The sequence below is a fragment of the Mesocricetus auratus genome, unplaced genomic scaffold, assembly GCF_017639785.1.
Source record: "Mesocricetus auratus isolate SY011 unplaced genomic scaffold, BCM_Maur_2.0 Super-Scaffold_100010, whole genome shotgun sequence".
Taxonomy (NCBI): Eukaryota; Metazoa; Chordata; class Mammalia; order Rodentia; family Cricetidae; genus Mesocricetus; species Mesocricetus auratus.
The window spans coordinates 47,811,137-47,825,084 of record NW_024429194.1 but is presented as its reverse complement, the minus strand read 5'-3'; the positions used below and the strand labels follow the sequence as shown (position 1 = coordinate 47,825,084).

At 38.3% G+C, this 13,948-nt stretch overlaps 1 protein-coding gene across 2 annotated transcripts in view; it reads left to right on the top strand.

Moving 5' to 3' along the window:
- Positions 1-13,948, top strand: part of Bmpr2 (bone morphogenetic protein receptor type 2) — a 109,859-nt gene that overhangs the window by 47,528 nt on the left and 48,383 nt on the right. For both annotated transcript variants that reach the window (XM_040753533.1, XM_040753532.1), the window contains exon 3: positions 742-912. In XM_040753533.1, the coding sequence (XP_040609467.1) occupies positions 742-912 (171 nt within the window). The remainder of the gene's footprint in view (positions 1-741; positions 913-13,948) is intronic.

Sequence of the window (13,948 nt, the reverse complement as noted above, 5' to 3'; positions counted from 1 at the left end):
CCAGCTCAGTTCTCTTAAAAAGTATTATTTTTATGTTGATTTGTTCCCTTTAGATACATTTTGTATGTACTTTAATATTTACATGTGTACCAGTCGTCTTCTTTGAAAATTAAGATAATGCTATATAATAATTCCATACTCTTTTTCCCATGTTATTTCTGAAAACACTTGTACTTAAGCACCATATTTCACTATGTATTTGTATCACAGTTTACTTACATGCTTTAGATACTGTGATGTTTTAAGGTTTTAACTGAGTGCATTATCCTGCAGTGAAAAACTTTAAATATATAAAAAAGTTCTATCTGATTGTTTTTTAAAGTAGGCTCTTTGATGTAGAATTGGCAGATCATAAAATGTATGATTATTTTAAAGGCTCTATATTAAAATTGCTATGGGTTTTCCCAAAATTATAATCATACATACATTTATTATAGAATTGTATGAAAGTAACTATCAGTAACACTTTGTTATGCTTGCATATTGTTATTTTGAAACTTAGGACAACGTAAAACAATTTGACTTTACTGTTTTAGGAATAATTCTTATAATAATAGTACAGTTACTCATAACTATATTGTTGGTTGCTTTTCGCTCATGAAATTTATGTTGTATCTTTTACCATTTTTTCAGGTTGTTTTATGACACATATTACTTAGTTTCATATTACTGCAATTATTTCATAGTTTGCTGTTTTATTTAGTGTATTACTTCCTGACTTACTTTAATATTGGTCTGTAGGATGTTGGTCTCACATTGGTGATCCCCAAGAGTGTCACTATGAAGAATGTGTAGTAACTACCACCCCACCCTCAATTCAGAATGGGACATACCGTTTTTGCTGCTGTAGTACAGATTTATGTAATGTCAACTTTACTGAGAATTTTCCACCTCCTGATACAACACCACTCAGTAAGTATTTATAATAACTTCTTTATAATTCCTTGCTTTACAAGTTTTGAAAATATAAAACAGATAAACATTCAAGAGAGGGACAGTTCTAATGTTGTAAATTTTTATATAAAGTCCCAAGAAATTTGCCAGCACTAGCAAAGCATCAGTATGTCACCTTTATGTCTGAATCAAGATATATTTTTTCCTTTTGTCAGGAAATGGTTGTGTGTGCTTGTACTCACAGAACTCTAGAGATTGCAAGTTCAAAGCCAGCCTGAGCTGATAAATTCTTGGCCAGTCTGGACTACACAATAAGACCATGTCTCAACAAACAAAAAACTAAAACTCTCTTAAGGAAGGGAATTAGCGATATCAAGAAAACTACAAGGGCCTGGCATTGGTGGTGCACACTTTTAATCCTAGCACTAGTTCCAGGACAGCCTCCAAAGCCACAGAGAAACCCTGTCTTGAAAAACCAAAAAAAGAAAACTACAAGTCAGGAGTGGTAGTGCACATTCTTAATTCCAGCACTTGGAAGGCAGAAGTGGATCTCTGTGAGTTTGAGGCCAACTTGGTTTACATAGTAAGTTCTAGGTCACTCAAGGCTATACAATGAGACCCTGTCTCAAATCAAAACCCAAAACCCAAAATAAAACAAAAAAACTAAACAAACAAAATGAACATTAGCAACAAAGTCCTTCTTAGGGGATAAACATGTAACTATAGAATAGAGGAAGACGTAAGACTGTATAATTGAAATTTGCAATGCAGCTTATTGATATAGACAGGAATTTTTAAATATGTATACATACATCATGTAGTACATGCATTTTATATAGTCATATATAATGTACATGTACACATATCTTATATGTGTAGAAATTTAAACATCCATACTGTGGTAGTTTGAATGAGAATGGCCTCATAGACTTCCATGTTTGAGTGCTTGGTCTCCAGTTGGTAGAACCGTTTGGGAAGGATTAGAAGGTGCGGCCTTGTTGGAGGAAGTGTGTCATTGGGGGTGGGTTTTGAGGCCTGTCCATGGTATTTTTTGGAGGAATATATATGACTTTGTATTAAGAGAGTGGTTGAATGCTGTAAGTACTTGAATGGCTATACTAGTAGGAGTTTGGAAGAGTAGTACTGAGAGTAATGTAGGCATTGGCGGACAAGCTCAAGAGGTTTCAGAGGGGAACAATCTTTTTTTTTTTCTTGATTCAGGGTTTCTCTGTCTTGTTTTGGAGGCTGTCCTAGATACTCACTCCGTAGACCAGGCTGGTCTTGAACTCACAGAGATCCGCCTGCCTCTGCCTCCCGAGTGCTGGGATTAAAGGCGTGTGCCACCAACGCCTGACCAGAGGGGAACAATTTTAACAACTAGCCTAGAGTTCATCTTGTGAAATGTTGGCAAAGAATGTGGCAGCTTTTTGCCCTTGCCACAAGAATCTTGAGGATGTGAGTGCAGGTGTCAGAGGAGGCCAGAAGAAGGAATTGATAGTAGCTGTAAGCTGTAAACTGTTCCATGTGGGTGTTGAGATCTAAAATTTAGATTCTCCTAAAGAGCATTAGATGCTCTAACTCTAACCCATCAAGCCATCTTTCTAGTTCCGTAAAACATTTTAAAATTTTTAAATGGATTTTTAAATTAAGCAGTAGTTGAACTGCTATAATGACTAGACTGTCCTATAATTAATGGTAAAAATGTTCCATCCCCAGTAATCATTAAAAAAAAAAAAAAGCTGGGCATGGTGGCATAGGCTTGCAGTCTCAGCTCTGGGGAGACAGGCAGAGAATTGGGCTCACCGTCCAGGCAGCTTAGCTAAATAAGAAAGCCCCAGGTCCTCGTGAGAGACCTTGTCTCAGAAAATAAGCTGAACAGTGCATGAGGAAGAATTACACCAAGCTGTCCTGTGACCTCATACACGTGAGTGCACACACAGCTGTATGTACACAGACACCTACCTGTGTGTATGCATACAGTGTGCTAACTGCCAGCATGCGTCAAGTGAATAAATGAATGCTCTAACATTGTCTCAGTGTTAAACTTCACTGATAACAATATTGTGGTTTAACAGTAGTCCAAATAGCTAAAAATAAGAGAATAGATGAGGAAAATATCTATTTCATATGAAATAGTATTTGACTAATGAAGCAAACAGCTATAAACTCAGGTAAAGTGGTGCATACCTGTAATTCCAGCACTTGGAGAAGTGGAGACAGGAGGATTCAAAGCTCGAGGCCAACCTCAGCTTTTAGTAAATTCATGACCACTCTGGGTTTTATGAGATCCTGTTTCAAATAAACTAAACAAATAAGTAAACATATCAATAAATCTGAAAAATACACAATGATCTTGAAAATACTTATTTTGCTAAACAAAAAATCTGGGGAACTGAAGAGATAGCACAGTGGTTAAGAACACTGGCTGCTCTTGCAGAAGACCCAGGCTTGATTCGCAGTACCCACCCCCACATGGTAGCTCACAACTCTGTAACTTCAGTTCAAGTGGCTCTGTTCCCCCTTCCTGACCTCCATGGGCACCAACCATACAAGTGGTGCCCAAGCATACATACATTCAAGCAAAGCACCTAAACTAATAAAATAAGAAAGGAAAAAAATACAGGAGTCAATAATTACATCTTACTGACATAACTATACTAAAATTTGAGAGACTACAAACAAACTATGTTTTTTGTTGTTGTTTTCTGTTTTGTTTTGTTTTATTTTTTATTTTTTTTTGCTCCCTCTGTCTCTCTCTCTCTCTCTCTTGGAGCACTATGTTAGTCCAGACTGGCCTCCAACTCCCTATGTATTCCAGGCTAGCTACAAATTCAAAGTCTTCCTGTTTTCATTACCCAAGCCTTGCAACTACAGATATGTACCACTGTACCAGACTTATTTCTTTTTGAAAAGTGTCCTTTTGCGGGGCGGTGGTGGCGCACGCCTTTAATCCCAGCACTCGGGAGGCAGAGGCAGGCTGATCTCTCTGAGTTCGAGACCAGCCTGGTCTACAAGAGCTAGTTCCAGGACGGGCTCCAAAACTACACAGAGAAACCCTCTCTCGAAAAGCCAAAACAAAACAGAACCAAAAAAAAAAAAAAAAACAAAAAACAAAAAAACAAAAAACAGCAACAACCAGAAAAGTGTCCTTTTGGCCTGGAGAGATGACGCAATAGCTAAGAGCACTGACGATCTTCCAGAGGACCCAGTTTTGAGTTCTAGGAGCCACATAGTGGCTCCAAACATATGTGATTCTAGGCCCAAAGCATCTGATGCTGTCTTCTGACCCCTGAGGGTATTAGTCCTGTATATGGTGCACAGGCATACATGCACACAAAATAACCATACACATAAAATAAAAAATTAAATGTAAAAACTGCTCTTTTGTCCCTAGTGTTGGGCACATAGTGCAAATTCAGTAAATACTGAATAAATAAATAGACAAACAAAGGGTTTGTGTGAATGTGCACATTATGAAATATTATTAAAAGCTTGAAATTCAAAAATATTTGAAGAGATTAAGTTGATGCCCCTCTTCTATACACATATGGTACACAGACATCTATGTAGGCAAAATATCCATACACATAAAATAATAAAATTTAATGCTGCTTTCTGCTAAGAATACAAAAACAAGAGAAAGTACAAATAAAAAAATTATGCTCATTGTTAAGTACAAAACACTACTTTAGTTTCTTGTCTATGCACCTCAAAAATGAAGCATCATGCCTAGCAGTAGTGGCACATACCTTTATTGCCCGCACTCAGGAGGCAGAGGCAGGCAGATCCCTGTGAGTTTGAGACCAGCCTGGTCTACAAAGTAAGTTCCAGGACAGCCGGGGGCTACACAGAGAAACCCTGTCTCAAAAAAAAAAAAAAAATCAGAATATTTTAGGCACTTGATTTTATTTTATTTATTTTTTGGTTTTTTTGAGACGGGTTTCCCTGTATTGTTTTGGAGCCTGTCCTGGAACTCACTCGGTAGACCAGGCTTGGTCTCTAACAGAGTTCCACCTGCCTCTGCCTCCTGCGTGCTGGGATTAAAGGCGTGCGCCACCACCGCCCAGCTGATTTTATTTTTTTTAACATTTTTCTTTTTTTATTTATTATTTTAATTTTAAATAGCTTGTTTTACATGTCAATCCCAGATCCCTCTCCCTCCCCTCCTCCCGCACCCCCCCCACCATCCCCCACCAGCCTCCCACCCTATTGCCAATTCCTTCCACATAGGGGATATCTAGAGTCTGTCATTTCACTCAGGGTAGGGTCCAGGCACTCTCCTAAGAGTCCAGGCTGAGAGAGCATCCCTCTTTGTGTTATGGACACACGATGTCTGTTTGTATTCCAGGGATAAACACTGATCCACTGCTCAGAGCCCCATAGGTTGCCCAGGCCTCCTCACTGACACTCACATTCGGGGGTTCCGGATCACTCCCATGCTGGCCTCCCAGCTGTTGGTCTGGGGTCCAAGAGCTCTCCTCTGTTCAGATCAGCTGTCTCTGCTGGTTTTGCCAGCCCATTCTTTGCCAATTTGCTCATCGCTCCTCTCTCTCTATCACTGGGTTCCTTGGGTTCAGTTCAGTGTTTAACTGTGGGTATTTGCCTCTGGTTCCATCAGTCACTTGATGTTATAGACATCAAGTTCATTATCAGGAATGGGCATTCGAGGTGGTCTCTCCACTATTGCTTAACTTGCCAATTGGTGCCATCCCTTTAGATCACTAGAGGTCACACTGGTGCCTGATCTACTCTTACTATATAGATCATGGACTATTTCTAGTTCATAAGGTCATTCACTCTGTTGGAAAAATAAAATATCCATTGCTTTTTCAGTTTTGGCAGTTGAAGCATAGTTACTTATATCTTCCTTGGAGATTAATTACAATCATTGAGAAATATTAAAAATTTTATAATTAGAAATCCAAGCTAATTATTGTTCTGTAATTCCTAGTAGTTGAGATCTGAGGTTGCAATAAGAGCCTGAAAGTTTGTTCAATCAGGAGAATGTTGGCAGATAATTTTGTAAGACAAAACTGGCTAGAGATAAGGTTTAAGGGTTCATAACTACTGCCTTAGGTTTTTTTGTATATCAGTTTTCATTTTTCAAAGATTTCTCTCCTCTTGCTAGACTGTTTTAGAGCTTTAGAACATATTTGGCTGCTTTTAGTATATGGGAAACTTAAAAAGTGCTAAGTAGTCCTTGCGCTAGAAAGATAACTCACAGGTTGGGGAGATAACCAGAGGACCCAGGTTCAACATCCAATACTCACATAGTGGCTCCAGTTGGATCTACACATAAAATAAAAGTAAGTCTAAATTTTTAAAAATGTACTAAGTAGTTTTGTGCCTATTTAACATACAATTTAAAGTTGATTTGGGAGGCAGAGGCAGGCGAATCTTCTGGGAGTTGGAGGCCAGCCTGGTCTGGTCTACAGAGTGAGTTCCAGTCCAGGACATACTCTAAAGCAATACAGAGAAACCCTGTCGTGAAAAAAAAGAAGAAAGAAAAGTTTTCTTCCCTTTCAGAGCTTATTTTCTGAAGAAAGAATAGTTTCTCCTGTGCCTAGTTGTCCCCACTTGAATCTGTTAACTTTTTCTAGGCACTGTCCTTTCTTAATTCATTAACAATCCTGTTATTTGCATGGTTTCCCAGTGATCTTAAGACAGTAATTATAGATAACTATTTAATGGGGTTTTATTCATAAAATACTGTTATTAAACTTTAACATGGTAAAGAATGTTACTCCATTGGGTCAATCTGAGTGATTAAACTTGTTCACTTTACCTAAGATTATAGGCTTAATAGAGTGAGCAGCTTCTTCAGTACACCTGTAAGGTGCTTAGTGATTCAACAGGGACTCTGAGGTAGCAGAGCATCTTTGAACACTCAGTATGTAGCAAGCATTGTTATTTTATTACTCTATATACATCAGATTTTAATTTAACCCTTTCAGAAACATTATGAAATAGTTACTACTGCCCTCTTATTTTATATTATGTATACTAAGGCTTAAATATGTAAAAATAATTTGCTTGATGTTGTATAGAAAATAAGTGGTGGAGCCAAGATTGAAATCTAGGTGTTCTGAATCCAGGATTTGTTTCATCAGTACACAAATAGTGAGCCCATTCATTTTTTGTAATGGTCTGGGTGAGGGGATAGATTCTTTTTTTGAAAATGCTTGATCATGTTACTTAAAATTCAAGAACCCTGCCATGATTTCACTGTAACTGTGTATAACTAAGAATTATACATGTTTCCTTCATTATTTTGTTTAATATTTTCTTAAATCATACAATTAAAGTTTTATATGTACTTACAATTTTATTTTATATATATGAATATTTTGCCTATATGTATATATGTATATCACATAATTTGAAAAATAAAATCAGTTTTGTCTTTGTTTTTGGGTTTTTTTGTTTGTTTGTTTGTTTGTTTGAGACAGGGTTTCTCTGTGGCTTTGGAGGCTGTCCTGGAACTTGTTCTTGTAGGCTAGGCTGATCTCAAACTCACAGAGATCCACTTGTCTCTGTCTCCTGAGTGCTGGGATTAAAGGCATGCGCCACAACCGCCCGGTGAAAATCAGCTTTTAAAGTGAATGAATTTATAACTATAATATTTATTTATCTTGTTATACCTTTAAGAAATTTTCATGTATTTGTAAATTCACATTTAGAAAGAAGTATATAATTATTATAATTTTTGGAAATTTATTAGAACATTTTCATGAGAAGATATCTGGAATTGCTAGTTTCCCTAACTATATAAACAAGATAATTAAGTCAGTAGAAAAGCAGGCAAAAAACCATACATATATGTTTAATTAAATAAACCTAATTCATTCTATTGAACCTTAGCAGTTCTTGTGTGAATGCCAGAATATAAATGTAGAATTCTTTTATTTTCTTTTACTTACATTATTCATTACTTTGAGGTTGAGCCAAACAATGAGAAAGATTGAATTGCATCTAAACTCAAGTTTAGGAAATAACATTATAATTTATTCTGTGTTGTTAAGATTAGAAATTATAATTTCTTGTATCTGGCAACAATTGTCTTCATCTCACACCAAGCTAGGAAAGAAAGCCTACAGCCAGGAAAGCCAATACCGGCATGGGGCCACAAGTAGGCTGTGAGCTACTATAACTTTATAATGCTTCAGTTTTTAATGTTTCTGTAAGGGCTCTCATTAAACACAAAAATAGGAATAAAGATGGATCGAGATGCTTCTTTAAGAGGAAAAACAAGTTATATTTTATACTCCCTGGCTTGTAGCCATATCATAATACAAAATGCATTTATTCTAACTCCAAAAGTTCCCATAGTCTATCACAGTATCAGCACTGTTTAAAAGCCCAAAGTTCACAGTCTCTTCTGAGACTCATGTAATCTTTTAATGCAATCCCCTGTAAAATCAAAATGAAAAATCATATTACATACTTCCAACATATACAGGATATACATTACTGTTCTGAAAGGGAGGAAAGGGAAACATAGTGAGGAAATACTGGACCAAAGCAAGATCGAAAAACAGCAGAGCAAACTCCAAACTCTGCATCTCCATGTCTGATGTCAAAATGTTCTTCAGAGCCAGGAGTTGGTGGCTCACGCCTTTAATCCCAGCTCTCAGGAGGCGGAAGCAGGTGGATCTCTGAGTTCGAGGCCAGCCTGGTCTACAGAGCGAGTTCCAGGACAGCCTCCAAAACAATACAGAGAAACCCTGTCTCCAAAAACCAAAAAAAAAAAAAAACCCAAAAAACAAAACAAACAAAACAAACAAACAAACAAAAAACTCTTCACGTCTCCAACTCCTTTCAGCTTTGTTGACTGCAGCACATTTCTTTCTGTTGGGCTGGTTCCATTCCCTGTTAGCAACTTCCCTTGGCAGGTATCCCATGGCTCTGGCATCTCCAACATCTTGGTGTCTCCAAGGCAATCCAGGCTTCAACCTCACAGCTTCACACAGTGGCCTCTTTGGGCCTCCATTCAGGGACACCCCTGACACATGCCTGACCCCAGAGGCATTCCTTAGTCATGGAGGGAGATTCTATAACCCCTTTCTTGTGTCCTTGTCTCCTAAAACCAGAACCACATGGCCAAAGGTGCTAAGTTCTACTGCTTCCTGGGGCTAGAACATGAATGACCCCCCCCTTTCAAACACATTTTCAACAGCTTTTTGTTTTGATGGTTTCCTTCACTGCATATGCTTGGCTTTCGTTTCTGCCTCTCTCTGCCTCTCTCTCTGCCTCTCTCTCTCTGCCCCTCTCTGCCTCTCTCTCTGCCTCTCTTTCTGCCTCTCTGCCTCTCTCTGCCTCTCTCTGCCTCTCTCTCTGCCTCTCTCTCTGCCTCTCTGCCTCTCTCTGCCTCTCTCTGCCTCTCTCTGCCTCTCTCTCTGCCTCTCTCTCTGCCTCTCTGCCTCCGCCTTTGCCTCTGCCTTCTGAGTGCTGGGATTAAAGGCACATGCCACCACACCAGGCCCTAAAATTTTCTTTAATTCTTTTTCATAAATTGGAAGCTTACCTGGATGGGATCTTGCCCTGAGGTCACCACTCCCTTTATTCCATTTAGCATCAGACTTTCCTTTAATCTTCTTGAACACAGGACTCAGCTCCTTTGCACTCCCATGGTGCCCCCTTCTCCTCAGATTGTGTATTTTTTACATTTTTCCTTGCTCAGCTTACTCCTTTTCATTATAGATATGTATAAGTATGGTACTAATAACCAAGCAACAAAGTCAATACTAGGCTAGACTGTCTGAAAATCTCTGTCAAAGCTGGTAATCTATAACTCTTCACTTTAGCCTCAGGCACATTTTTCAACCACATTCTTCAGCCACATTCTTCACCAAAATATCACAAGATCAGTCTCTAGGCCCATTAAGTTCCACTTAAATCAGTCATAGTCTCAAAAATTTACTTAAAGGGCAGATGGCTCAGCAGTAAAGCTAAGTTCTCTATAGTACTGATAGTACTTGTTTCATTATCATTTATCAATTCACTGATGGTCTTACTGATTTTTGTAGTTACACAAACTATTTTGAAGTGCTCAAGACGTAAGTGTTCTGATTCTGAGACATATACATCTATTCTACTTTATATTAAATTGCTTGCCAAGTACAAATGTCATGGATTAGTAGGAGGTATAAGATTATATCCCTTAGGGAACGGAGAGGTAAGTAACTCAGCAGCTAAGAGGCACTGATTGCTTTTCTAGAGGACCTGGGTTCAATTCCCAGCACCCACATGATGGCCCACAACCACTGTAGCTCCAGCTCCTAGGGATCCAATGCCCTCATACGGACATACATACAGGCAAAATACCAATGCACATAAAATAAAAGTAAAATCAATAAAAACATATCTCCTTTAGAGTTTTATCTAAAGACACATTTTTTTCCCAAGTTGAGAATATAAAAGAGAATGTGTATATGTTGGGTTTGGTGGCACACACCTTTAATCCCAGCACTCAAAAGGCAGAGGCAGGAGGATCTCTGTGAGTTGGAGGCTGTCCTGGTTTACACATTGAGTTCTGGGACAGCCACGGCTGCATAATGAAACCCTGTCTCAAAAACCAAAACAAAAAGAAGAGAGAGAGAGTGGGGGGAGGAGGGAGGCAGAGAGAGAGAGAGAGAGAGAGAGAGAGAGAGAGAGAGAGAGAGAGAGAGAGAGAGAGAGAGAGAGAGAGAGAGAGAGAGAGAGAGAGAGAGAACTCTGGAGGCCAGAGGTCTGAAGCCAAGGTGTTTATTGAATCGATTCCTTCTAGGGTTGTGAGGGAGAACCTGTTCAGTGTTATTCTCCTAGTTTCTATTGTTTCTAATTGGTAGCTGTTGATATTTGGTTTATAGCTACATATTTGTAACCTCTGTTTCTCACATCATATGGCCTTCATTTCTGTGTCTCAAATCTCCTTTTATTTTTTTCTTACATAGACATCTGTTGGGTCAGTAATATAGCTCAGTGGTTGAACGCTTACCTAACATGCATGGGCCCTACATACATTCCATAGCACTGCAAACATGTAACAAACAAAGAAACCACACACATAAAACAAAAGCCATCTCTTCTTACTTCATCTGACATGGTTAGTGGCACATGCCTTTAATCTCAGCACTAGGGAGGCAGAAGTAGTCGATCAAGACCAGTCTGATATACATATCGAATTCCAGGCTAGCCAAACTACATAATAGGCCCCAGTCTCAATTTTTTTTAAGACATCTGTCACTGAATTTAAGATTCCCTGTTATCAGGATGACTGTGTCTCAAAACTTCTAATTGCTAGGTGAGGGCTTAGTCCTAGGACAAAGTCAAGGGCTGCAGCATTTCTCAGTAGAGCTGCTAATGGAAGTTGTAATAAGACCCTCATTGTCCCAGTTTCAAGACTATGTGAACAAGACTATTATAGGCTTGTTTTGAAAAATAAAATAAATGTACCCCCTCATACATTTCCATGGTAATAGAACACACATGTCTTAGTTATTTGTCTCATAGTCCAACAAAGCACTTGACCAAAACAAGTAAAGGAAGGTTTCCATTTGGGTTTCCATTTCCAGAGGCTACAGTTCATCATGACAGTGAACTTATGATCACAGAAAGCAATGTGGCTGGCACATTGTATCCACAGTCAGAAGCAGTGTTGGACTCACCTTTCCTTTTCCTCTGTTCAGGCATGGAGTGCAGCCTGCATAATTACACTACCTGCGTTTATGGTGGGTCTTCTTACCCACTCTAAGGAATTTCTAAAGATAAGTTCAAAGGGCTGGAGAGATGGCTCAGCCGTTAAGAGCACTGACTGTTCTTCCACCTTGAATGAGATCTGGTGCCCTCTGCTGGCACGCAGGCAGAAGACTGTATACACAATAAATAAATAAAATTATTTTTAAAAATGCTTTTTAAAAAAAAGATAAGTTCAGAGATTTGTTTCTATGGTAATTCAAAATTCTATCAAATTGACAACCTAGATTAAGCATCAGACACACACACATACACACACACCACACACACACACACACACACACACACACACACACACACACACACACACCAGGCAACCACAGAATTTCTTTTCAAATTGTCTCATTTATCATTATAAATTCTGAATTACTCAGTTTATTTTTAAATGCAAAGTAATGAAATCTACATAAGTACTCACAGTCTCTGTCTTAATCCAGTTTTTACTTTTCTCCAGAATGAGTTACATAGACCATTTTGTTTGTAATCAAGAACTTTTAGACATGGCAGTGTATACCTGTTGCACCTGAGAAGCTGAGGCCAGAGGATTGCAAGTTTGAGACTAGCCTGAACTCCATAGTGAGAATAAAAAAGCAAAGACCTTTCCAAAGTATCATCATAATGTATTGTTGTGGCTTGTGAGTTTTTGAGAGTATGTGTACTCTATGAATTAATAGTTATCATGATTGGTTTCCATACCATATTTTTACTAATAAGAACTATTCCTGAGCTGAAGAGATGCTCAGCAGTTAAGAGTACTTCCTACACTTCCAGAGGACCTGAGTTTGATTCCCAGCATCACATCAGGCAGTTTATAACCCCCTGTAAACAACTTTTCAGATGTCCTCCTCTGACCTCTTCATGCAACGGTATACCATAGGGTACAGGTTCACATATACATAACTAGAAAGTAAAAGCAAATCTTTAAAGAAAAAAAGAAATATTCTTGCCCAAAGAGTATTTTTGTCATATGATCACATTATTTTTAATTATAATCTATAAATAATATTTCACTCAAGCAAAGATACCTGACATTTATTTGTATGTAGCCCTGTTAGCATACAAATTTCTAATATTGAAAATAACTTATTTTATGAACTTAATGGCTAAAGACAACTTCTAAGGAATGAATTTATAGACAAAACTGAGAGGTTTATATGACCTTTTTTTTTTTTTTTGGTTTTTCGAGACAGGGTTTGGTTTATATGATCTTTGATTCATATTTCAAAACAAATACCAGCAAGAACATAAGCATCGTGAAATCCTTGGGAGAGTCAGTGGCCTGGTTTTGTTTTGGCAGTAAATAATGATTGTTTTACTTCAAGACTATAACAAGGTGAACTTAAAGGATAATCTTTTAGATTGCCTGACTATCACAAATCAATATAAAGGCTAAAATACTGCTTTAAAGTTATTTGCTCTACCTCTAAAGAGTCATGTCATCCCTGTCTGTCTATCATCTGTCTGTCTGTCCCCTGTCCTGTTCATCCCATGTCCCCTCCTGTGTCCTGTCTCGCCCACTCCCCCACCCCCCACTATGTAGTTCTGGCTGTCCTGGACCTCATTATGTAGACTAGGCTGGCCCTGAGCTCACAAATCCTCCCACCTCAGCTTCCCATTGCTGAAATTAGTTCAGAGGGTCACATCTTGTGGTGGCCTTCTTGCTGGCAGAGTCCTTTGCCTCCCAAGTGCTGGGATTAAAGGAATGTGCACCATGCCTGGTTGTAGAGATTAAATTTTAACATGAATTTTGGAGGGGATAAACCACACTCAAGCCACAGCAATTCTTAAATGTTAACCTAATCAGAATCTTAAAAACAGACTTCTGGCTCTACTCTAGTTTTCTGCTCTGCATCTCTAATAACTTCCTAGGATGTTGTCGTGGACATCCTATTTTCCCAGCATCCAATTCTTCCACCTCATGCATGTGATTCCAGGAGAAACAGCACAGGATCTTTAGGAAATTCTTTGACAGCTTCAAATATCTGAGCAAAATTTCTCAAGAATTTTTGTTTATGTAACATGTAAGGAAATAAATCAACACTCTTACGTGTTCTACCTGGCCTATATTACAATAGCCTGATTCAACTGCATGAGTATTTGAAAGTCTTAAGCACCTAAGACTTTCAGCTATGATTTCTAAAATGATTTTTAAGTTCTTATCCATTTAAGAGTTGTTCCATGGTAGTAAATGTGAAAAGATTGTTGTGTGACAGAGAGCATGATACTGGTATGGCTTTTGAGTATTAAAATTGTGAGTAATGTCATAGGAACACGGTTCATGTGATTACAGATTGTGTGGACAAATATTCAGATCATCACA